The 25,719-nt window shown below is 35.6% G+C and overlaps 1 protein-coding gene across 13 annotated transcripts in view; it reads right to left on the minus strand.

Annotated features, from left to right (window-relative positions):
- HMBOX1 (homeobox containing 1) overlaps positions 1–25,719 on the minus strand; it is a 276,942-nt gene that overhangs the window by 81,415 nt on the left and 169,808 nt on the right. For all 13 annotated transcript variants that reach the window (XM_007476504.3, XM_007476501.3, XM_007476505.3 and 10 more), the window contains one exon: positions 22,550–22,660. In XM_007476504.3, coding sequence (XP_007476566.1) covers positions 22,550–22,660 — 111 coding nt within the window. The remainder of the gene's footprint in view (positions 1–22,549; positions 22,661–25,719) is intronic.

Genomic DNA, 25,719 nt, shown 5'->3' on the forward strand with positions numbered 1-25,719 from the left:
ACACCTGGTTCTTTTAGAGTTAAATAATGGGTTCAACCTCTACAATACCAGAGTGAAAATAATTAATTCTCATTTTTTAGTTAGTAATAATTCCACTACTGCTCTTTTCCCTTGGTAAAAAATTATTAAAATTATTAGGAGAAATAGTAAAAATAGTTTACAGAAACCTCTCTCAATATACTATAGAATTAAAAAAATGTATACTATATAATTACTTCAAATTTTCACATTTAGAACCTTCATTTCTTTCCTTGGGTATTTTTCTTATTAAGAAGGTTTTAAGTAACAAAGCCTCACTTATATCCTCCTCTAATAAAGAATCTGCCACAGGAAGGGGGCATTTTTTCTTAGCGAATCCCTTCTTCTGAGATACTAACTAAATGAGGATGAGCTGTTTTTAAATGTCAAGTACTTTAGGAGATATAGAAACTTTTGATATACTAATTATAAGTCATCTTTGTTGATTTATTAAATCAAGTTTGATTGGACTACTAATCAGCACTGCTGACCAAATTCCTGTTACTACTATATGTACTGAATATATTAAATTATATTTTTAGAAGTTATAATTCAAATATTTCACTGCCAGACATGTCTTAAAAAAAAAACAACAACAACTTTACTTTCTCTCTTATAATCAATATTAAGGATTGGTTCCAAGGTAGAAGGGTAGTAGACAAACTGGGGTTAAGGGACTTTCCTAGAGTCAAACAGCCAGGAGCAGACTAGTCTTTTTATCAAATGACCTGAATTAAGTAGTTCTTTAAGGACTGCTATTAGAATAAGGACTTCTATTAAATTTGGGTAGAGTAAGGATTATTTCAGTCCTTTATTTTCATTAGTACTGATTGACATTTAAAAAAAATTCATTTATTTTTTAAAGTGTATTCTTATAACTTTTATTTTTTTGGTTTTAGATTATCTACATTTTCAGATTACTCTTACCTCATGAGGGCTCTTGTAAGAAAGTAAGGCAGTTAAATAAAACAAATGCAATTGTGGTCTCATTTTAAAATGTAGTAAGTAACCCTACAGCTCCATAACTTTAAATTTTAAAAAGTTAATACAAATCTATTTTCTCTTCCTCCCTCCAGTCCTCTATCCTGCTTAGATTGAAAAAAAAAAGGAAAAATAAATGTCTTTAATAAATATAATACTCTGTCAAGTGAAATAAATTCCCTTGATGATGTTATATAAAAATATAACTCTCATTCCACATGCTAAAAACAATGGAGAGCATTTCATTATCAATCCACTAGAATCATGAATAGTCATTGTTTTGATCAAAGTTTTTATAGCTTTCAAGGTTGTTTTTTCAGTATCGTTATCTACTTACTCATTTCATTTTTTAACCAGTACATAAAGATCAGAAAATTGGTCATTTTTATAATAATTATGTTATATTATAAATTGTTCTACTGGATCTGCTCAATTCATTTTGCCTCATTTCATTAAGGCTACTTCTTTTTGAAAGCAATTATTTCCTTATTTCTTACAGCATTCGTATAGCAGTATTTCATCACACCCACATACCACAATTTATTCAGCCATTCCTAAATTGTTGTATATCCTCATAGTTTCTAATTTTTGTTACCCCAAAAAGAACTGCTATAAATATTTTTGTACATAAGAGTCTATTCTTTTTGGATATCTTTGGGCATAGACCTAACAGTAGTATTCCTGGGTCAAAGGGCACCTATTACAGAAATGCTTAATAAAAATGTGCTGGCTGACTGAAAGATATACTTGGTTCAAATTTTACTTCAGACACTATCTAGCTGTGTGATCCTGGACAAGTCACTTAACATCAAATGTCAAGCCCTTACTATTCTTCTGCCTTGGAATAAGATATAAGGTAAAGGTTAAAAAAAAATTAAAGTGACTGAGTGGCCAACTACTATGCACTTCTTTCACATGAGTCAAATGTAAACTAGAGAACACGGATTATTTTATTCTTGGTTTTATACTATCACCTGGAAATGCCTTGCACTTAACATAAGCATAACAAATGTTCTATGAATTAATCTCAATGTGTATATTAGATAGAAATAATCATAACTTTCTATTTTATCTCTTGGTCATTTTATCTTTATCCTTTATTTGGTAAAGAACTTTTCTATACATTAATAATAATGATACTATTAAAAATAGGTAGAATTTATGTAGCATTGTAAAGTTTACAAAGAACCATAGAGAAGTCACCATTTGATACTCACAGTAATATTGTGTGGTAGATGGTATTATTATCCCCACTTTACAGAAGAAATTGAGGCTGAGAGAGATTAAATTATATGCTCAGGATCAAATATATAAGGGAGTTTCTGAGGTCACATTTAAAATTCAGGTCTTCTTTATTCCACGTCCATTACTGTATCTCCTACACTATTTCTAAAAATTATCTCCTTTGTGTACTAAGGTGTTTTATGATTTAACCCTTTATATCTGAGTCTTATATTCATTTGAATATTTTATTTTATTATATGCTGAGTTCTTGATCTTAACCCAATTCCAGACTGCTCTATAGTTCAACTAGCAATTTTAAAGATGAGTCATTACCTCCATAACTGAGGTCTTTGAATTTATCAAATGCAATCTTATGTTTGTTCATTTGCTTCTGTAAACTGTTCTACACTTAAACTTTTTAATTTTTTAACCATTAAAACAATGATTTTGATGAGGTCTACTTTGTATTAAAGATTGAAATGTGGTACTATAAAGGTCTCCTCCTTCCCACTAAAAAAATTGGGGGGGGGGCAATCCCTGACCTTTAATTCCACCAGAAGAATTTTGTTATTTTCCCCTTAATTCTATAATGTAATCTTTTAGTAGTATTACTGGTATGGCAATGAATGAGCAAATTAATTTGTGATATTATAATTTTTATTTTACTGGCCTAGATCAGACTTAAGAAATAAATATTTTCTCCAATTATTTAGGATGATCTTTATTTGTATGATTATTTTGCAGTTGTATTCATGTAATTTCTGTGTTCTGGGCAGGTAGATTCCACCAAATTTTTAACATTCTTATTATCTGAGTAGTATTTCTGTTTCAATCTTTCTTTTGCTGAGTGTGTTCATAATATAGAGAAAGTGATTATTTGCTTAGGTTTATTTTATATCTTGCTTTGTTGAAGCTTTTTAAAAAATTTTTTATTGAAACTCTTAAAGTTTTTTTTTTAAATAGACCAGCATTATCTACAAGTGATAGTTGTTTCTTCTTTACCTATGTTTATTCCCTAAATTTATTTTTTCTTGTCCTATTGCTATAGTTCATAACTCCATAACTACGTTAAACAATTACAGAGGAAAAGGACATGCTTGCTACCTGATCTTATTTTATGGCAAAGACTTGTAATTTTAGGTTAAGAAACAAGCTACCAATCCAAATCCAGAAACTGAACTGTTTGGAGAAGGCTCCATGAGAAGATGCCTGCACAGATCACACACTGTACCAGAAGATCCAGAGTGAAATTTGGGATGTGGTGATTTGAACTGTGTGTGGTTGAATGCATTTATTTTGTATGTATGCTTTTATGCTGAAGGGAACTGCCCCATAATTGGCTTTTTGTCAATGAGCCTAGGAATCATTGGTTTTGTTCTTTTCCCTTTTATCCCCAAATTATTGTAATTTAAAAGTTGGTTATGTTTACAAGATCCACTGGAGAGACCAGTCTTCCACCGAATCTAAGGGGGAAATGTATAATTGGAAATCTGTTACCCTAAAAACTACATTTCTTGGGATCCCAGTGGCTTCCTGATATTACGTACTTCCTATAGACAGGGGAAGTTCACTCACAGAAGGTTCCCTTTTCTTCCTCAAAATTTTCAGAATGGCTAAGATTATCCCTTGCTCTCCTCCTCTGCTTACATCTCTGATAATAAAGATCTTACAAGGCAAACTGGTGTATCAATGTGGCAGTGAATTTTGAATTGCTAGATCTGATGGTCTTTTAATAAATGCTGGTGATTGATTCTTTCATTGGGGTTAGAGGGAAAAGGTCAGAGGTTTTGGACTATGCACTTCACAAATATCCAAGATTTTAGCAAAGATTAACTCTAAAAGACTGGATTTTACTTAGGCCTGAAGATAAGCCAGCAAAGAGGAGGGATAACATTTCAGGCATGTTGCACAACCATTGAAAATGCTCAGAGATTTAAAAGTGAAGTGTCTTGTTCCTGGAACAAAGATGGCAGGGAAAAAGGTGTAAGAAGTCTAGAAAAGCAGGAGGGGGCTTGGTTATGCAAGTCCTATGAATGCCAGAAAATTTTGGATTTGATTCTGAAGGTGATAGGGAGCCATAAGGGTTTGTTGAATAGAGGGAGTGACAAGGCCATAATTTTGAAGAAAATCACTTTGGGGAGCAGCTAGGTAGCTCAGTGGATGGACAGTCACTTAACTCCACCACTCTTCTGCCTTAGAACTAACACACAGTATTGATTCTAAGACAGAAAGTCAAGGTTTTAAAAAAAAACAAAGAAAAAGAAAATCACTTTGGTGGTTTAATGGAGGATAGACTAGAAGAGGAAGGACAAAGCAGGCAATCCCACTAACATGCTGCTACAATAGTCTGTGTGTGAGGTAATATAGGGGCCTGACCTAGAGTGGTGCAAAGGTAAAATTTACAGGACTTTGCATCAAATTGGGTGTGAGGGTGAGAGTGAGGAGTTGAGGATAATTACTGGGTTGTAACTCTGTGGGACTGAAAAGATGGCATTGCCCTTTTCTAGTAATAGAGAAAGGGGGAGTGAAAAGTCTAGGAAATACCATTGTTTTGGACGTATTTAGTTTAAGAAATTTACTGAACGTTCAATTCAAGATGTCTAAAGACTAGAGGTCATTGAGAGGTTAGGGTAGGAAAGGTAAACTTGAGGATTATTAGCACTGAGATGATAATTAAATCCATGTGTTGCTTAATAATACTAGTTAGCTGAATGGTTGAACCCAGAGATCATCTAGTTAAATCCTTTCATTTTAAAGAAGAAAAAAATGTCAGGAAATTTTAGTAATTTGATCAGGTCACCCAAGTAGTAAGTATAAGAGGAAGATTTTTTTTATATTATTCCTCTCATTTAATTGGCAGTGCTTGCTTTCTTTACTATATCACATTTATAAATAAATAAAGGATTCTTTTACCAGTCTCTTTAAATATTGATATGATATAACTGAACAAGAGAACAAAAAAATTTATAATTTAAATTACAAAAAGTTCTTCAACAAAAAATGTTTTGGAATTATTGTCTTAGAATTAGCCAAGTCATTTTGCATGAAACTGATACAGGGCAGTTTGCTCAGTTCTCTTTGATGCTGCTATCTCTTGCTTCAGTCCCTTCCTGATTCTCCAGATATTAATTAAAAAAAAAAGAAATGCACAAAAGGAAACAATTAGAACTTACTAATATTTTGCTAAATTTAATATATACATTGAGTCTTTTATATAATCTTTTTGTTGTCCATTGTACACTGAAATATTGCTAGTAATAGTCTTATTCATAACAAAACAGAAAATGTGGACATTGATTTATATTATGTACTACTTATATTTGAATGTTATATTCCTCCCAAAAAGTAAGTGCTTGTAGTTAAAATAAACTATTATTTAGGTAATTTAGAGGGAAAATATTCTGTTATATTACCCAGGAAACTTCTGCATCTATGAATTTGGATTATGATAATCTGTAAAGTGTTTTCAAAGCATTTGGCTAAAAAAAAGGTGAGATAAAGTGATATTTACATAATATTTACTAAGTGCCAGGCACTGTGGTAAGTACTTCACAAAAATTATCTCATTTAATCCTCTTGATGAACAGTCTTTTCACAGCTAAGGAAACTGAGGCAAACAAATTACGTGATGTGCCCAGGGTCACACAGGTAGTAAATATCGAGGTCAAATTTGAATTCAAGTCTTCCACACTATCTATTTCAAAAAAAGGTCCTTTTTTAGATAATCCAGATAGTAAATTCCCTTCTAATTAAATTCCAAGCTATTACTTGGGGAAATAGGTTTAGAATAAATTAAATGTTAACTGACTAGTTGGCAAAAGTGGGATTTTTTTGTCCTTTAGAGCATCATATAGAAAATAGGGAAGATTTCAGTGTGGTATGGTAGAAAGAACAAAGGCACAGGAGTCAAAGGATCTGGCTTCAAATCCTACCTCTGATGCTTCCCAAATATGTGATTTATACATTACTCAAGATCAGTGGGTCCAATCTCCTTATTTTTAAAATGAAAAGGTTGACTTTGAGAGTCCCTGAAAATAATTTAGTTCTAGATGTTACCCAGATCAATGGCATGGATAGGGTAGTGGTTCTAAGCATTGCTGAGAAAGAGGGTATGAAATGAAATATAAATAAACTTTCCTTCATTTCTTCAAATTGTTGCCTTCTCTAGTGACCGTTCAGTGCTGAGAATGCCTTAACTGTTTGTCAGTCTTATAAAGCCCCCATGTCACAGATAATATATCACAGACTTAGTTTGATTACTGAGGTAGAACAAGACTGAACAAACTCATATGTGAGAAAAGAGTTGGAATGAATGACATTACATGCTTAATCTCATCTGTGTTTCAACTCGGTATAAATACTTGGTCTTTCTGAGGTTATAACTCATACCCTTTCCATATCAAACTGCCTATTTACTTTTAAGTTGCATCCAGTGCCATAGCAAACCTTGACTCCAAGATTCAGAAAGTGGCAGAGGGTAAAAAGCCTGACTTGTAAGATCAGAAAGGAAGAGGAAAAAACTGCCAAGATAAACAGATTGCACTTCTTTTGGGTCCCTCCTTTTCTCTAATCTCACTTACTCAGTTTTCTCAAATCCATGGACTATAGCCAAGAGACTCAATTGCTAGGATTTGTAGGCCCCACACTAAAATACTGGAAGATATAATGGCTCCCAAATCAACTATAAAGCAAAGAGTCCATTGCTATTACCACTTAACTCAGGAGAACCTTTTCTTTTAACCTGCATTATTTGATAAACTCAGGCCACCATTAATGTCATCTAGGTTTACAGGTAAAGGATGTTGTTACACCCAGAACCAGTACAGACAGAATTAATAATTTGGAGCGATTTTTTTTCCTACAGCAAAAGTCAAACAGTAAAGAAAACCTTAATTCTTTCTTCTTCAGATTTTATCTCAAACTTATTTGCTTCCCCTCTCATGACGCTACTTTCTTGAATCTACGATAAGTATTAATAAGGGAGAATATTCTTTAGTAGGATGAGAAAAGGAGAATAAATAGAAGATATGTACAATGTGAGAAACAAGTCTAGGAAAGCTTGTGTTTGGCTTACTTTTTCCCCTTTGTCACATTCTACCTACTAAACAAAGAGAGGCGTCAGGTATTCTAACTCCTGTTCCAAAAATAGTAAAAGCTAATTTTCACAAATACTCTAAGGATATGAAACACTTCCATGCTTCTAATAAAAGCTATTCCAAGTCTTGGAAAAACATGGAGACACTACAAGCTAAGAGAGACAAAGATATCAAAAGGTGGTAAACTCTAGACTGTGAATATTTAAGTTCCAATCTCCCTCTCCAGATTTATCACTCATTTTCTCTCTCTGTCCCACTCAAATTTACTTCCTGTCTTTCCAAAATTTCCCAGAGATCTTTCTTTAGCGGCCTTCTTTACCTACAATTATATTCATCAAAAACTTAACTACCCATCAAAGTTGATTTCAAATACCATGTTCTCTTTCACCAATCTTTCCCAAATGTCCTAAATGGATGTTCTATCCATTATCTAAATTCCTACATAATTTTATTTTAAAAAATTATTTATAGTTTACTAGGTATTAGAATTATCTATATACTTTATTGGCCTTTATAAATTTTAAGACTGTGTGAGAACAAATGTGTTTATGTATTTTTTTATTCATACAGTAATATGCACAGTCCATTGTAAAAAGGTACAGGTACACAATAAAGTTGGAGAGAACAGATAGAAAAATGATGATTTTTTAAGGCCATGAATACATTTAACATAAAAGAGAAAAACACTTTCATGCTGATGCTATATTTTTCATTTTCAACTCAATAGGGGTTGAAAATAGTGTAAGACAACAAATTTTCTATTAAGAACTACGGAAATTCCAGAACCTCAAAAAACTGTTGCCTTCTAGACTTGGTACATTTTACTTTGGTTGAAGCTTCTGGGTAACTCTAACTTTCCAAATAAAGGGAACCTAAGATTTATTTAATGTAAGAAGAAATAAATAGCTACAATAATGAATTCTTCAGTTCTGGGTGCATGAGCAGAATATATATGTGAAGAAATGGATTTATGATTTCACTGATTTAAATTCCCTTAAACAACGCAGAGTTGTACCAACTCTGTGAGATAAAGTCTTACAAAGTTGTCTGGGGCATAAATTAGGTGTCCTGTCTAGAGTCAAAGTTTGTATATGTGTCAGAGACAGGACCTGAATCAAGTTCTTTTTTTTTTTTAATTAATTTTTTATTTGAATTTTTAAATATTTTTCCATGACTCATTTTTCATGATTCATTTTCTTTTCCTCCCCCATTCCAGTTGACAAGCAATTCCACCAGGTTTTACATTTGTTAACACTTGATACCTATTTCCATATTATTCATTTTTGCTATAGAGCAAAAGCCTATACCCTCAATCACATAACATCTGATAAATGATGTCATATGTTCTTCTTTTGCATTTCTTCTCTCATAGTTCTTTCTCTAGATATGGTTAGCATTCTTTCCCATAAGTCCTTCAAGAGTGTCCTATTTTGTTATATTGCTAGTAGTAGCAAAATTCATAATATTCGACTGCTGAATCAAGTTCTTGTTGGATCCCAAATCCAGTTCTCTAACTACTATCCTATATTGAGTCTGTTGTTAGAAGAATAAAGTCATTATATTTTAATATATGACATATATGTTTCCCTCTGGTATTAGTATGAAGTATGTTAGATTCACTACTTCTGATGTTCACTTTTATTGCTACATAAAAAAGCTGCTCTGTCCCTCAAGCACCTTTATTTGACTAAACATTTAATTTAGAAGTATACAGACAGAGAGGAAGATCCAAGAGGGTTTACTGGAAATCCTTTCCAGTGTAGTAATGTTTAAACAGTAAAAGAAAAGGTCTTAATTTGATTAAAGTGTAAGGTTTTATTTTTTAAAGTCATCTAAGCTATTTTAGGTCTTCAACCTCTTATTTTTAAAAAATATACCTTCACTTTCTGTCTTAGAATCAATACTAGATATCAGTTCCAAGGCAGAAGAACATTAAGAGCTAGGTAATTGGGGTTAAATGACTTGCTGAAGATCACTGAGCAAGCTAGGAAGTCTGAGGTCACATTTGAACCCAGGACTTCCTGTCTCCAGACCTGGTTCTCTATTCAATGAGTCACCAAGTTGTCCTTCTAATTCTTCTTCTTTCCAAGGCAGAAGAGTGGTAAGGGCTAGGCAATGGGGGTCAAGTGACTTGCCTAGGGTTACACAGCTGGGAACTGTCTGAGGCTAAATTTGAGCCTAGGACCTCTCTCTAGGCCTAGATTTTAATCCACTGAGCCACCCAGCTGCCCCGCCCCCTTCTACTTCTAAATGAGAAATGTCTGCCAATGAACATTTTCGTAAGAAACAAAATATAGGACATATTATCAATTTCTATCAGTTATCATTTTCACATGCTCTGTCAAGCTTCGCCTCACTCCAGAAAATTCGGATGGCTTTACTTTGGAAATGAGACAACAATTGAGGGAGTCATGGTTAAAGTGGTAGTGGTAGTCTCTCGGTGACCGAGACCAATTGTCTTTGTGCATTATCATCTATTGATGTACCCTCATGTGGCTTTGAAGTCCAAAGGCTGAGGTGCAGAGTTTGTGGCACATGGGGCATGGGACACCGGTTGTTATGGGAGGTGTGGTTGTGGCCTGGTGTCGACATCGCTCATCTTCAAAGGTGGCGGCAGCATGGTGAATGTGGGCTCGCCAGCTGCTTCTGTCAGAGGCAGCGAGTTCTAGTTGCTTTGGTGTAATGCCAGCCCACTTCAAGTTGGACTTTAGCTGATCCTTGAATCTTTTCTTTGGTCGGCCTTGTTTCCTGAGTCCAGCTGACAGTTCACCATAGAATACCTGTCTTGGTATTCGCTGTGGGTCCATGCGGATGACGTGTCCAGACCATCGTAGCTGGGTTTTGAGGACCATGACTTCGATGCTGGTGGAGTTGGCTCTGTCGAGGACTTCCTGGTTGGTGATTCGGTCCTGCCATCGGATCCTCATGATTGACCGGAGAGAGCGTTGGTGGAATTGCTCCAGCTGTTTCATGTGCTTCCGGTACAGTGTCCATGTCTCGCAACTGTACAGGAGCGAGCTGAGGACCACTGAGTTATACACTTTGAGCTTCGTCGCAGTGCTTACACCTCTGTGTTGGAGGACTTTGGAGCACAGCCGCCCGAGTGCCTGGCTGGCCTTTTGGATCCTGGCATTAATCTCGTGGTCTAGGGACCCGTCGTTGGCGATGGTGCTGCCCAGGTACTTGAAAGTGTTGACGTTAAAAAGCTGCGTGCCGTCGATTGTAATGCACGGCTAGTTAGTTGGCCTCCCTGTTGCGGATTGGAACAGCACCTCTGTTTTGCTGAGGCTGATAGTCAGGCCAAACAGTTTTGTTGCGGTGGAGAACCTGTCCACAATGGTTTGGAGATGATTTTCTTGGTGGGCCATGAGAGCACAGTCATCTGCGAAGAGAGCTTCTAGGATGAGTCTCTCTGTTGTCTTTGTTTTTGCAGTCAGGCGGCGAAGGTCAAATAGTGAGCCATCCAGTCGGTATTTGATGTAGATGCCCAGGTCTAGATCCATCACAGCATGTCTTAATACTTGGGTGAAAAATAGGTTGAATAGTACCGGAGCGAGGACACAGCCTTGTTTCACTCCATTGGAGATGTTGAAGCGATCAGAAGTCTCTCCACCAGATAGGACTTCCCCTGTCATGTCGACATGAAAGAGCTGGATCAGTTTGATGAATTTTGCTGGGCAACCGAGCTTGCTAAGGATCACCCACAATGCGTCCCTATTCACTATGTCGAATGCCTTTGTCAGGTCTATGAAGACAATGTAGAGACTCAGGTTCTGTTCAAGGCATTTTTCCTGCATTTGCCTCACCGTGAAGACCATGTTGATGGTGCTACGATCTGGTCGGAAACCACATTGTGACCCAGGCAGGTTCTGCTCTGAAACAGATGCCAGAAGTCTGTTGAGTATAACAGTATAACACGGGTGAGGATCTTTCCAGCAGTGAGAGTAGTGAGATGCCTCTGTAGTTGTCCCAGGCTGCTCATGCACCTTTGTTCTTGTATAGGGCTAAGATGGAGGCATCTCTGAATTCTGGGGGCATGTCTTCCTCTTCCCATATGCTGGTCAGCACTATGTGGAATGCCTGGAGAACCTTTCCATTTAAGGTCTTGTACACCTTGGTTGGGATCCCGTCTTTACCGGGTGCCTTGCCTACACTCATTTGTTTAATGGCTTTTTGGACTTCTTCTATTGAAGGAAGGACGTCAAGTTGTTCAATGGTGAGGTTTTGGGGGATCAGGTCAAGGGTGCTTTGGTTGACTGAAGAGGGTCGGTTGAGAAGCTGACTGAAGTGTTCTTTCCACCTGTTGCTGATGCCTTTTTTATCTTTTATGAGAGTGTCACCATCAGAGGATAGCAAGGGAGTGGTGGTGTGTTTTAATGGCCCATAGATAGTCTTGAGGGCACTGAAAAATTGTTTGTAGTTTTTTGTATCAGCAAAACGCTGGATTTTTTCTGCCTTTTTTTCCCCACCATCGGTCTTGCATCTTTCTGATCTCATACTGTGCCATGGCTTGGAGAGACTTGAATCTGTCCTTTTTAGGAGCAGAGTTTGGGTTATTTTGCCACTCCATAAAGGCTTTGTTCTTCTTGCTCAATAGGTCTTCAATAGCAATGTTGTTCTCGTTGAACCAGTCCTGGTGGTTGCATTGTTTGGGGCCTAGGAATGCCTTTGATGTTTCCTTCACTGCGTCTCTGAACTGGTTCCATTTCTCGGTTGAGCTTCCAGTGAGTGGTCCCTTGGCACACAGTTTGTCGTCCAGGCAGGACTGGAATGTTTGCAAATAAGATGGGTCTCTAAGATGACTCACATTGTAAAATGCGCAAACTGCCTGGGCGCATTTTGGATGGCGATGTGCAATGCGCATTTGAAGAGTTGCTCTAACCAATCGGTGGTCTGTCCAGCATTCAGCTCTTCTCATGGCTCTGGTGATCTGTACATCTTGGATGTCTCGTTGGTGTACAATGATGTAGTCAATGAGATGCCACTGTTTTGATCGTGGGTGCATCCATGTTGTTTTATATTTGTTCGCCATTCTGAACACAGTGTTCGTGATGGTGGGTTCAAACTCTGAGCATTTGCTCAGGGGTGTATGGGGTGTTCAGGGAGGGTTAGTATCTCTGGTATGGAGGGCTTGTCATACCCTCTTAGGGCAGCTCTCCAGCCTCAGACCCTGACCTGACACCCAGCTCTCACTTGTGGCTCCCAGTAGCTGCTAGCATGCGGCAGTGGCCACACCCTGGGCAATGGCTTTGACAGGCTGGCCAAACCTCGTGAGGGTAGCCATCGGGTCGTCGACCCCTGGAGAACCAGGGCTTTGCTCACCCAGCATGTGAAGACTGCTTCGGCTGAACAGACGGAAGACACCAATAAGAAGGTTCAATGGCTGAGATGGCGATGCAGCAAAGCACTGTGGGGTGCTTATGGCGTTTTGGAGCACAAAAGACAACACGGCCATCCAATGCAGCTGAGGAAGTCTCCAGGTGTAACGACTTTTTGTACCACTGGGCCCAGGCTTCCAATGCCGAGAGAGTGGGACTGTCTCTGTGCATCGGTTTTTCCACTTAAATCTCCATCACGCACAAGTATCTTTGTGCATACTCATCTATCCTAACCCTGTCCACCCTCTTCAAGACCTGCGGCGATGGGGAAGTTGCAACGCAACAGGTGGAGGTGACCACTGGCAGTTGTAGTCACGATCCTGCACGTAGGCGGCCCAAGGACCAGTGGTCGCTCGGCCCTGTGGGCAGCAGGGACATTCGGCAGCATCCTGGGCGACTGAGCAGCCCTCTCTAGGACAGTACTGCTCACCCTAATCAAGGGAGGGGACTAGAAAAGGTGTCCCAAACATTGCCTGCCCTACAAACACTCGGTCAGCACACCGCGGCTGGCAGGTCATCCCTTTAAGTGGTCGAAATCAAAGAAAAAATACAAAAACTCCTACTAGGAGCATGGAACATCAGGACATTCCTTGACAGAGAGAATACCCCAAGACCTGAGAGAAGAACAGCTCTAATAGGAAAAGAACTGGTGTGATATAACATAGACATTGTAGCCTTAAGCGAAACACGCTTACCAGAAGAGGGATTAGCAAACCCACCACTGGATACACCTTCTTCTGGAAAGGTAGAGCCTCAAATGAAGACAGAATGCACAGTGTTGGCCTGGCCATCAAGACCAGTTTGCTTAAACAGCTGCCAGATTTGCCTATGGGCATCAGCGAGAGGCTCATGAAGATCCGTTTGCCTCTCAGCAAAGACCGGTATGCCACAATCATCAGCGCATATGCCCCAACACTGACCAGCACAGAGGAGACCATCAAGCAGTTCTACTCTGACCTGAGTGCTGTCTTGCACTCAGTGCCCACAAATGACAAGCTGATACTACTGGGAGACTTCAAAGCCCGCTTTGGCCAGGACCATGAAAGATGGAAAGGAGTCCTCGGCAAACACGGCATGGGCAAAATGAACAACTACGGCCTACTACTACAATGCTCATGGTTAAAGTAGCCCTAAGAATTACTTCTACTATTTATAATAATCTCAGATATACAGAAATTCACTTCGCTTCCCACCTTCAAATCCATATTAGAAGACTGAGAAAAAAAAAAAGAAAACATGTAAATCCCATAATATGATAATTTATGTGGGTATAATTCTTATTTGCCCTGCATATATATTTCCTCTTTTAGATTGCATTTATTCTTTTTTAACAAAGCATTTTATTTAAGTCTTTGATATTACTTTAGCTCTACCTCATAAAAATGAAAAATAATTAAAATTTAAAAACTGATATAGTGACTCTTAGCTGGAAAGTTATATAACATTTAAAAAAATTTAGAATATTTTCCTACAGTTACATGATTCATGATTCCTCCCACTCCTTACATCCCTCCTCCTCGATCTGACAAGCAATTTCACTGGGTTATTCATGTATCATTATTCAAAACCTATTTCCACGTTATTCATATTTGCAGTAGAGAGATCTTCTTAGTATTAAAACCCTGATCATAATATCCCCATCAAAGTACGTGATTGATCATATGTTCTTCTTCTGCATTTCTAATTCCACATTTCTTTCTCTGGATGTGGACGGTGTTCTTTCTTATAATTTCCTCTGAATTATCCTGGGTTACTGCATTGTTGCTAGTAGAAAAGTCTATTAGATTGGATTGTGCCATAATGCATCACTCTGTGTACAGTGTTCTCCTGGTTCTGCTCCTTTCGTTCTGCATCCATTCCCAGAGGTCTTTCCAGTTTACATAAAAATCCTCCAGTTCATAATTCCTTTTAGCACAATTGTATTCCATCACCATCGGATACCACAATTTGTTTAGCCATTCCCCAATCGATGAACACACCTCATTTCCAATTTTTTTGCCAGGACAAAGAGCATGGATATGAAGTCTTTTTTCCTCTAATCTCTTTGCGGTACAAACACAGTGGTGGTATGACTTGGTCAAAGAGCAGGCATTCTTTTAAAGCCCTTTGGGCATAGTTCCAAATTACCCTCTAGAATAGTTGGACCAATTCACAACTCCACCAGCAGTGTATTAGTGTCCTAGTTTTGCCACATCCCCTCCAACATTTATCACTTTCCTTTGCTGTCATATTGGCCAGTTTGCTGGGTGTGAGGTGGTACCTCAGAATTGTATTAATTTGCATTCCTCTAATCAAGAGCGATTTGGAAAGGAATATTAACATTTAAGATTTTGTAGCCCCTATGTTTCTCTGCTATATAATGTAAAGTCCCTGAAGGGTAGGACTGATCCGTATCTCTTTCTTTGAAACTCTAATGTCTAGTTGTTTTTGTTCAATCATTTTCAACCATGCCTGACTCTTCATGATCCCATTTGGGGTTTTCTTGGCAAAAATATTAAGAGTGGTTTGCTATTTCCTTCTCAAGTTAATTAAAAAAAGGAGAAAAATTAGACAAAAAGAGTTAAGTAACTAGGGTTCCATAGCTAGCTAAGTGTCTGAGGCTAGATTTAAACTATGGGAATAGATTTTTTCTGATTCTAGGTTTGGTACAGTGAGCCAGATATATTGAAATCATCTAATACATGCTCAGTACATTGATTAGTTGGATAAAGGTTGTTGTGTCCATTCTCTAAGACCTTCACTATTTTTTCAAATAGTCATAGAGTTCAACTTTCTTTTATTGATTTTCTCCAATTACATTGTTATAGTTGTATAAGCTTCATTCCTCCCCCTTTTATTATCAGTTCATGTTTTCATATTTCTCTGAAATTCTTATTTTTAAAAATTTATTCCTACACAACAATCTTCCTTTATATTCATATATCATAGCATTTTGAAACATCATTCAACTGATGGGGCCTATTTTATTTCTAGCTCTTTGATACCACAGAGTTATGCTATGTACATTTCCATATTTTTTGTACTCCTCCCCCATTTCTGACTTCCTTGAGTTAAATGCCCAGTAGTGGGTTTTCAGGGTAAAGAGATTTGGAAAGTTCTGTTATTTTTCTTCTGTAATTTTAAACAGATACCCACAACAGTTGGACCCTACTGAGAAGGAATACCTCTTTTTAGAGGCATTCTTCTGAATTTAATTCATTCCTTATTTCACAGGAAAGGTACTTGAAGCTCAAAAAAAAAAATAAAGTGACTTGCCCAATGTCCCACAGATCAATTGGGAACATGTTTTCCAGCTGGCTATTTATATTTTAAATTTCTTCTTATTTTTAAATTGCTTATTTATATTATTTGACCACTTACCTATTGGGAATTGGCTTTGGGGCTTTAAATTTTTATGTCAAATACCAATATATCAAAGATATACTTTTGTCAGTGATATTACAAATATTTCTTCCCATAATACTATTTATTTTCAATTGATATTTTTTCTCAAAAGCTTAGCTTCATAGTCAAAATTATCTAATGTACCTTTTGATAAGTTCTATACAATGACAAATATTTATATTGTAGCTACAGCTGGGAAAAATATCTAATCTCCTATACTTTAAAGGGTGTATTCATTATGGTTCTCTAACACCACATTATTTTGCACTCTCTCTACCTAGTCTATTCCAATAATCTTCTATCTTTTAAAAAAATAACAAATGATTTTGAAGAAGATTGCTTTATAATATAGATTAAGTTCTGGTAATGCTATGCCCCAACTTTCATTGTTTTTCTTATTGCTTCCCTTGAAGTTCTAGACCTTTTGATTTTTTCCAGGTGAATTTTGTTATTGGAAGCATCCCCTCAATCAACTCTCCAAAGCACACAAAACACCTGTATAAATTTAATTACAAAGCATTCTTCAAATAAATAAATAAACAAATAAAAACTTATGTAGCTAGATGAATATTCAGAGCTCATGGCTAGGTTGTGCCAATATAATGAAAACATGACCCATTTAATGCCATAATTTAATGCCAATCTTTTTTTGGTATCATCTGAACACAATCTATTCATTCCCATGCTCCCTGTTTAAGTACACTCCTAAATTCCCTGGTAATAATATAGTTGTTAAAAAGTTATATGTATTGTCTTTGCATATAAGAATATAAAGTTAACAAGTCTTTCATGGTTTTTCATTCATTTTTACTTTTTTTATGCTTCTCTTGAATCTTTTGCTAGAACGTTAAATTTTCTATCCAGTTCTTATTTTTATATCCAGAATCCTTGATAGTTCTCTATTTTATTAAATATTCCTGTTCACCTTGAAAGATTATAGTCAAAATTCTGTTGAAGTTATTCTTGGTTGTAATCTTTATTCCTTTGCCTTCTGGAATACCACATTTTAAGACCTCTACTCCTATATAATGTTAGTTTTAAAAACTTGTATGATTCTGATAGCTGCATAGTATTTGAATTGTTTATTTCTGGCTAATGGCAGTATTTTCTACTTTTGGGGAGATCTGGGTTTTTGCTATAATATTCCAGGGAGTTTTCATCTTGAAACTTCTTTCAGGAGGTGATTGGTGAATTCTTTTAATTTCTTCTTTGCTCTTTGGTTCTAATATATCTGGATAGTTTCCCACAATAATTCTTGAAATATGATGTCTAGGCACATTTTTTGATATCCATTTTCACAAAGACCGATAATTCTTAAACATTTCTCCATGTTCTATTTTCCAGGTCAGTTATTTTACCTATCAGATATTTCACATTTTCTTTAATTTTTTCCCCACAGGCTTTTGATTGTTTTATTGTTTCTTCACATCTCATGAATTATTTTACACCTGCTGAATCTTAAATTTTAAGGAATTATTTTCTCATAATTTTCATTTCTTTTCCCAGTTTTTGGTCTACCACTTTTATTTTATTTTTTGCTCTTTAAAAATCTTTCTTTATTTCTTCCAGAAATTCCCATTGGGCTTATGTCCAATCTACATTTTTTGTTTGAAACTTTCTTTGTAGTTGATTTCAGTTCTGAGTTTGTCTTGATCAACCCTGTCAATATAAAAGATTTTTATGATCTGGTGTTTTTTTCCTGTTGTTCATTCACTTTTCCAACCTATTTCTTGACTTTGGATTTTGCTAGAATTGGGCTTTGCTTACTACTGGGGATGAAATGATATCTGACACAATCTTCTCTCTTTTACATCCTTCTGTTGCTTTCACAGCTCAGTGGGGGCCTCTTAAGTTTTCAATGCTCCCAAAGTAGTGTGACTTGGGGAGAAGTCTGGTCATTGTTGTCCTGGTATGTACTCTAGACTGTACTTAGGGAAGGCACTTGATTCCTTGCAACTGCTCTCTGAACTCTTCAAATCTGAATCATGTCCCAAAGTGATAAGAACTTTCAGAAGGCATCCATTTCTGCTTTTGTGTTAATACAGGGATATCTTTCTGACCAATGATCTTTATCATCTCTGGATGCTAGGCTGCTCCTGGTGCTACCACCATAATCCAGTACTGCTTCTATTGAACTGTGTTCCCGGCCAGTTCCCACACCAGAGTACACAGATCTCTCCTTCATTCTTCATAAGTTGCCCTGACCTAGAAAAAAATGACTTATTGTGACATTTTCTTGGCTCTCTCATTCAACTGTATTTGGTATATTTTCACGGTTGTTGTAGAGAAAGTCTACTAGTAGACTCTGGAAAACATCCTGACTTCACTTTGCCACCTTGGCTAGTCCTTACTAACTACTTTTATTTTATTTGCAAGATCCAACAACAAACACTGAAAATATCTACAATTATTTAAGTTTTACCTAAATCTTTAAAGGGTATTTTAGAATGTGCAAACACAACTGTAATCTTCCACATAGCTAGTAAAAGGAAGGCAGTTTTCATCTGTTCTCTAGAGTCAAGGTTGATTATTATAATTTTCTATTAGTCATTCTTTAAAGTTTTCCCTATATTGTGCTAAAATAAAATCTACCTAATTATAATCCCCACTCTTCATTTCAAAGCATTTTTACTTCTAATTATGAAATGCACAGATTATGAAAAAAGATGACATAAATTTGAATCATACCATTGTTGATAAATCTGATGTAAAATAAATTATTCATGAATATGATTATAATATGTTCATTTACAAAATTATTTTTAATATTATTATTTTTTAACTTAGATACATAAGAAAAACTTTATATGCTTCTTCCAAATGGGTTCCCTATTTTTGAAATTGGATATACAAAGAACACATCATTTTCCATTACCTTTATCTTCTACCTCCTTTCCCAAATGACAAAAAAACATAAATGATACCTAAGAGTTAATCTACCAAGGCACAATTAATAATTACACATTTAAAACTATAAAACACTTCATCAAAATAAAGTTAATTTTAAGTAATTAGAAAGACATTCATTGTTCATAAATAGGATTTATCAATATAATAAGTGTTTCTCTGGTCTAAATCAAAATGTTCAGCTACATACCAAATTATCAAGGAGTTCTTTTATAGATTTAGACAAAAATAACCATATATTTCATTTTGAGAAACACAAAGTTAAAGTATTTCTTTTTCTTTATTTTTTTAAACACTTAACCTTCCATCTTAGAATCAGAACCTTGTATTGGTTCCAAGGCAGATGAGTGGCAAGGGCTAGGCAATGGGGGTTAAGTGACTTGCCCAGGGCCACACATCTAGGAAGTGTCTGAGGCCAAATTTGAATCTAAGACCTGCTGTCCCTAGGCATGGCTTTCAATCCACTGAGCTACCCAACTGTCCCCAAAGTTAAAGAATTTTGAGAGAAAATCATGTAGGGAAAAAGGAATGATGGAGTCCTAGCAATATCAGATCTCAAAGTATTAAATAAATTAGTCTTCATAATTACATAATTCTGTTTCAAAAATAGAAAAGGTGGTAAGTGGAATGGAATAATTAAAACAGACCTATCAGCCTTGAGCATAATATGTGGGGGTGGGGGTGGGGGGTGGAAGAGGAGAATAAAAGAAGGACTACACAGAGCAGACAGCAGAACAGAATAGACAATAGAAACCTGGAGAGAAGACAGAACTACTCAAGTCTTTGCCAAAGAGAAAATAACCTTTGAATTGGAAAGAACTGGTCAAAAATGAGTAAAAGGAAATGAAACCCAAGATAGTTAGGGAAATAATAGAAAACACCTTATTACCCATATTGAATTAAGCTCATCCCACCCATTTTCTTACTGAATGATTGAATAAGCATTGATTTAGCAATTCAGATACTTTATCTAAAGGAGTTTATATTCTAATAGGATAGACAAACCATACAGGGAGGTAAAGTTAGAAATTAATGGAGTGGAAGAAAAAGATTGACTAAAAATATCTGGCTAGTAGTGTTCTGGCTCCTTTCCAAGTAATATAAGTAATAGTAAAATGTCAAAATCTCACCTATCAGAGCCTAAGATCTCATAGGAAAAGTCAAAGTGACTGTTTAGAGGATAACCTTTTGATTGGGGGGTGGTAATTATTTATTGTTAACATTCTTTTCTTTTTAAATTTTGAATTACAAAGTAACCATCACTTATCCATTGAGAAAGTAAACATCATGAAATCATGCCAAACTTATTTCCATATAGCTACATCACAGGAGTAAAAAAAAAAAGAGGCAAAAAAAGAAGAAAGGAAATATATTCAAAGTTCATCAATTATTTTTCTCAAGGTGGATAGTTTTTTGGTTTTTGTTTGTTTTTAAATTATTAATCCTTTGGAATTGTGTTTGATTACTGCATTTATCAGAGTAGTCAAGTCTTTCACAGTTATCTTCACAACACTGCTATTACTGTGCACAATGACCTCTTGGTTCTTCTCACTTAACTTTGCATCAGTTCATATAAGTTTTACCATGTTTTTCTGAAATCACCTACCCTCATCATTTCTTATAGCACAATAGTACTCCATCACAATCGTATGTCACAACTTGTTTAGCCATTTCCCAATAGATTGAGTCTATCCTCAGTTTCCAGTTCTTTGCAACCACAAAAAGAACTGTCATTTGCTTGTATAGCTAGGCCTTTTCTTTTTCTTTGTTCTCTTTGTAGTATAGAACTTATAGTGATTTTGGTGAATCAATTAAAGGAAATGCCATTTTATAGCCTTTTGAGCATAGTTCCAGATTCTTTTCATAAAGGTTTTAAGACTAGTTTGCTATAATATCTTTTGGCAACTTGTAAACACAGAAAACACATTTATGAGTTTCCCAATCTACTTCCTCTTCATTAGACCCATTATGACATTTGTCTTGGATGTTAAAAAATACACCATGTAAAGAGTTACTTTACAAAAACAGATCAATCATTCTGAAGACCTCTACATAAAACAATTTTCACATAATGCAACATTGAGACATTGAGAAGGAAGGAAGGGAGAAGTGAGCAGTAGGCTTTGGAGGGAGAGGGTTGGCACACCATTAAAAAACATGTGGGGGCTTGAACAGGACTACAAAGAAAACATGAGGGGCAGACATGGACATAGAAAGGGTAGGAAGGGTGATAGTTAGGGCATGGGGACAAACATATAGTAACTAGGCAGTACCCAGATGGTCAGAAGACAGATGAAGACAGATCACTGGCTCAAAACACGGGTGGAGGGGTGGAACAAGGCAAAGTTCTCTCTCCACACCAGAGGTTTCAAAAATCAAGTCCCTGATTGAGCAGTAGAAATGGTGGTGGCAATCACTCTGCATATCCATCTTTCCTTCTGCTTCCATTTAAAGGATTTTAAAACGTTTTTTTGATATATTTTTTTTTGTAGGAGCAAGCACAGTACTATATAGTAAAATTAACATAGTTGTCCTTTTGGAATGAGGATCTCTTTCAAACTTCTTTACATAAATCAAGCCAGAACTGTTTGGATATCCAAGAAGAAATGATATTAAAAGTAGATATTCATTAGCATAAAATATATAAATGTTTGCTGGAAACAAATACAAAATACCTCAAAATTAAATTCTTATTCAAAACATGTATTTTTTAAAAAGAAATAAACATGGACTCATAATTTATGTACTTCTATATATAGAAAAGAGTTAACACAGTATGAAGTGGTGTCAAACTTAAATAGAAACCATTCCTTTATGACACATTAAAAAAAAAACACAAATGAACATTATCTGTTGTATTTTCATTTATTTTGTTAAATATTTCTCAATTATGTTTTAATATAGTTCTGCACTCAGAAGTGCAGGGCATAATTTTGACACCTGATAGAAAATTAGACTTGGAGTCAGGAAGTTTCATCTGTGTCTAATTTTTGGGTCACCTGACATTTAATTTAGAACCTCAAGCAAGATGATAAATTTTACAACAGTAGTTGATCTTCAAACATAGAGAACCTCTTTCCTAGGTCCTCTGTACAACAAGGAAAGTACAAGTTTAGACCTCTCCCTCATCCCAAATCAATGAAAATGGAAAAAAACCAAACAACCTTTTTTCCATTAATGCTAAGCAATATTAAAATTATTCTCTCTGACAACTATGAGAAAAAACTAAAAAACCAAAAAAGTAGAGAATGAAAAACATAGAAATCAGAATAGAGCACATGGACTTGGATGCAATCTTTATCAAACAGTTTAATTCTATTCTCTCTCTCTATTCTTACTATCTCTCATTGTCTCTGTCTCTACCCACTTCTCCCACCCTGAAAGAAATAGAAATAAGAGTGTATACACACACACACACACACACACACACACACACACACACACACACACACACACACACATATATAACTACCTTTTAGAAAACCAACTAGTACAAGGTATTCCATGAAATAAACATGCAAATTAGTTTCCAAAGAACATACTGAAAGGATAATTATTTACCAGGGTTTGTCTTCTCAAGCTGGTACCATCGATAAAATGCCCTTTTCTTCTGTTCACTCAAGTCAGATCCCTGTTGCAACAGCCAATGGGAGATCCGGCTCTGACTGATACCTAAATAAGGAAAAAAAAATAACCTTTTTTGGATGCTGTAATTAAAAAAATTAAGTTGTATTGTTTTGGTCCTGGGTGGGTGAACAAGAGTTGATCAGGTTTAAATACATTGTCACATGTAATGTTAAAGGAAAGGAAGATTCAAATCTAGAAGAGATCTTAGATAAAATTTAGTTCAATCCTCTAATTTTACAGTCAGTTTCAGAGAGTAAAATTATTTTGCTTAAGTTTATAGAAATTGTAAGGAGTATCAGAATTTAAATCCAGATCTTCTTGCTCTCAATTTAGTTCTCTTCCTACTATATCTTCCTAGGGAAGAAAGAACAAAAACAAAAAAACAAAACACTCTAGCTAAGATTCTTTGGTCCTCTTAATATTTTGGGCCCTTTTTAAAGGCTGACTGTAAGCAATGGAATATAATGACTTCCTCACCTTTATGCCTTAAAATCATTTGCAATTGAAAGAATTCATTAGTAAGTTAAAGGGTTCTATTATCAAATCTGACTGGGGTGGGGGTGGGGGGGAGTGGGGCAGGGTAGCCAAATGCCACAGTAGACAGAGAGCTAAGCCAAAGATGAAAGGTCCTGAGGTAAAATCTGGTCTCAGATACATCTTGGCTGTGTGATTGTGGGCAAGTCACTTGATCCCCACTGCTTAAGCCTTTATGCCACCTCTGCCTTGGAACCAATACCTATTATTGATTCTAAAACAGAAGGTAAGAGTTAAAAAAAATGACAATTATTTTTCATATATGCAACCTTTGATTAAATCCTTGCAGCTCTATGGATCTATTTCTTAGCCAAGAAAATAAGGAGGTTAGAGTCTATGATTATTTGTGTTCTTTCGAGCTCTAAATTCAATAATACTCATTTCAAGGACCCGGATTCATGAGTTTTTCTGTAATCCTTTTTAAAATAGGGTCTGGATCTATGATTTCACTGAAATCAGAACCTTTCATATAAAAAACCTTTGTACCAATTAATGCAGTCTGACACCTTTTCTGCAATTTACTGTCTTAGAAGTACCAAAAGACTTGCTCAAAGACAAAAAAAACAATGACTTAGAGGAGAAATTTACACCAATTCTATCAAACTGTGAGACCAATTCTCTAGTTATTATGCCAATTAATGCCTAAAACTAGCCCAAACTAAAAACTTCATTTTTATTATAACCATCACTACTCTTTCAGTCATCTAGGTTAAAAACTTCAGAATCATCCTGTATTTTTCCTTTCTCTTTTGCTCCTATATGAAAACAATTAACCAAGTCATTAATTCTATCTCAAAAACATCCCCTTTATATGTTCTCTTCTTTCTATTCATATAACCATATAAACACGGCATGCTATCTGGACTATTACAATAGCTTCCTGATGCTTCCCTGCTTCCAATCATTCTTCAAACAACTGCAAAAATAACCTTTCTAAAATGCAACTCTAATCCACATCACTATTTTGCTCAAAAATCTTGAGGCAAAATTTTATTTATTCTTTAAGAGGAGAATGTGAACTTCTCACCCTGGCATTTAAAGCTTTCAACAATTTGGTTTTAACCAGGTGTGTGAATAAATAGTGGGTTTTGAAGCTAATTTACACGTGTCCAAATCCTTACTATATCATCTGTTACCTTTATAAATTTAAAAACTCACTTTAACACACTAGCCGATTTCCTCATCTGTAAACTGAAGGGGTAAGGATGCCCCCTAAGTTCCCTCTAAGCTATAAAACCTATGAATTGCATGTTGGCTACAGCAGGGGTGTGGGAGGAGGAGAAGGAAAGAACATGAATCATGTAAACACGGAAAAATTATCTTAATCAATAAACTAAAATAAAAAAAACATCCCTAAGAAACTACCTGCTTCATTGTATTCCACATCACTCCCTTTCACACACTAGATGTTCCAACCAAGACAGACATGAATGTATTCCCTTTGAATCCCTGCCTCTTAGAATTCTTGGTTTCTTTCAAGGTTCAGTTAATATATAACTACTATTTAAAATTTTTGCTGATCCCCCTCCCTCTTCATTAGTACACAATCCGTCCTCAAATTAATTATTCAAATTACTCATCTGTTTACAACTTGTATTCCCCAGGAGAATGGAACTTTTTAACACCAAGAGTTGTTTTTCCTCCCTTGATATCAGCACTGCCTAATAGAGAACACAACAGGGATTTATTAAATATATAGGGAATTCATAGTAGATGTTTCTTAGATTTTCTTTTCTCTCCTCTTATGTGCTATTATAACATGTAATATCATGTTATAATAGCACAATGTATTATATAACAATCATTAGAGCCTTGGCCAGAGAATAGAGGGAATAAATTAAACAAACAAAAAAAATTTATCAGGTATTATTTATTATGGTAAAATTCTGATAAAGATGAAAGAGAAGATAACTTCTAATTAGTCATTTTGATCTTGTTACCATTTGAGACATGAAATTAATAGTTGCTTATATGCCAATATCTGCTTCAGGGAAGATTAGGTAGAAATATTATACAAAGAACTTGAAAAAGTCCTTGACAATAGTCTCAAACTGGGGCTGATTTTAAGCATTTGCCAGCTCATCCCCTGGTTAAGAAATAAGAAAGATTGAAATTTTGTTTTTAAACTATACAGAAGCCTCTGAGCCTATGAATCAGGAATACTTTATTTGAGAGTTAGGAGACAAGTAAAACTTAAAAGATAAAGTTGATTAAATTTTACTTTGAAGCAAAAGAGTGACTGCTATGACAGTCATTTTCTTTGTATCATTAGACCACCAATACAAAAATCAAAATCAATACTATTAAAATCAATATGAAGGTACAATACCAAATTAGAGAAAAAAGAATAAAAATAAGATGTGGCCTACAAGTTAGTCTACTTGAACAAATTGATGATGCTGAAAAATAGGATAATAGAAGACACAGCAATGCAGAATATCACAATATCCTAAATAAGTTTAATTTATATTTAAATAATTTCTACAACAAGGAGACCAGAAGAGTCTGAGATTCACCTCAACCAAGAAATGTGATCTCATGAATGACGAGGCAGTTAAAAGTCAGTATGT

Source organism: Monodelphis domestica, chromosome 1, assembly GCF_027887165.1.
Source record: "Monodelphis domestica isolate mMonDom1 chromosome 1, mMonDom1.pri, whole genome shotgun sequence".
Lineage (NCBI taxonomy): Eukaryota > Metazoa > Chordata > Mammalia > Didelphimorphia > Didelphidae > Monodelphis > Monodelphis domestica.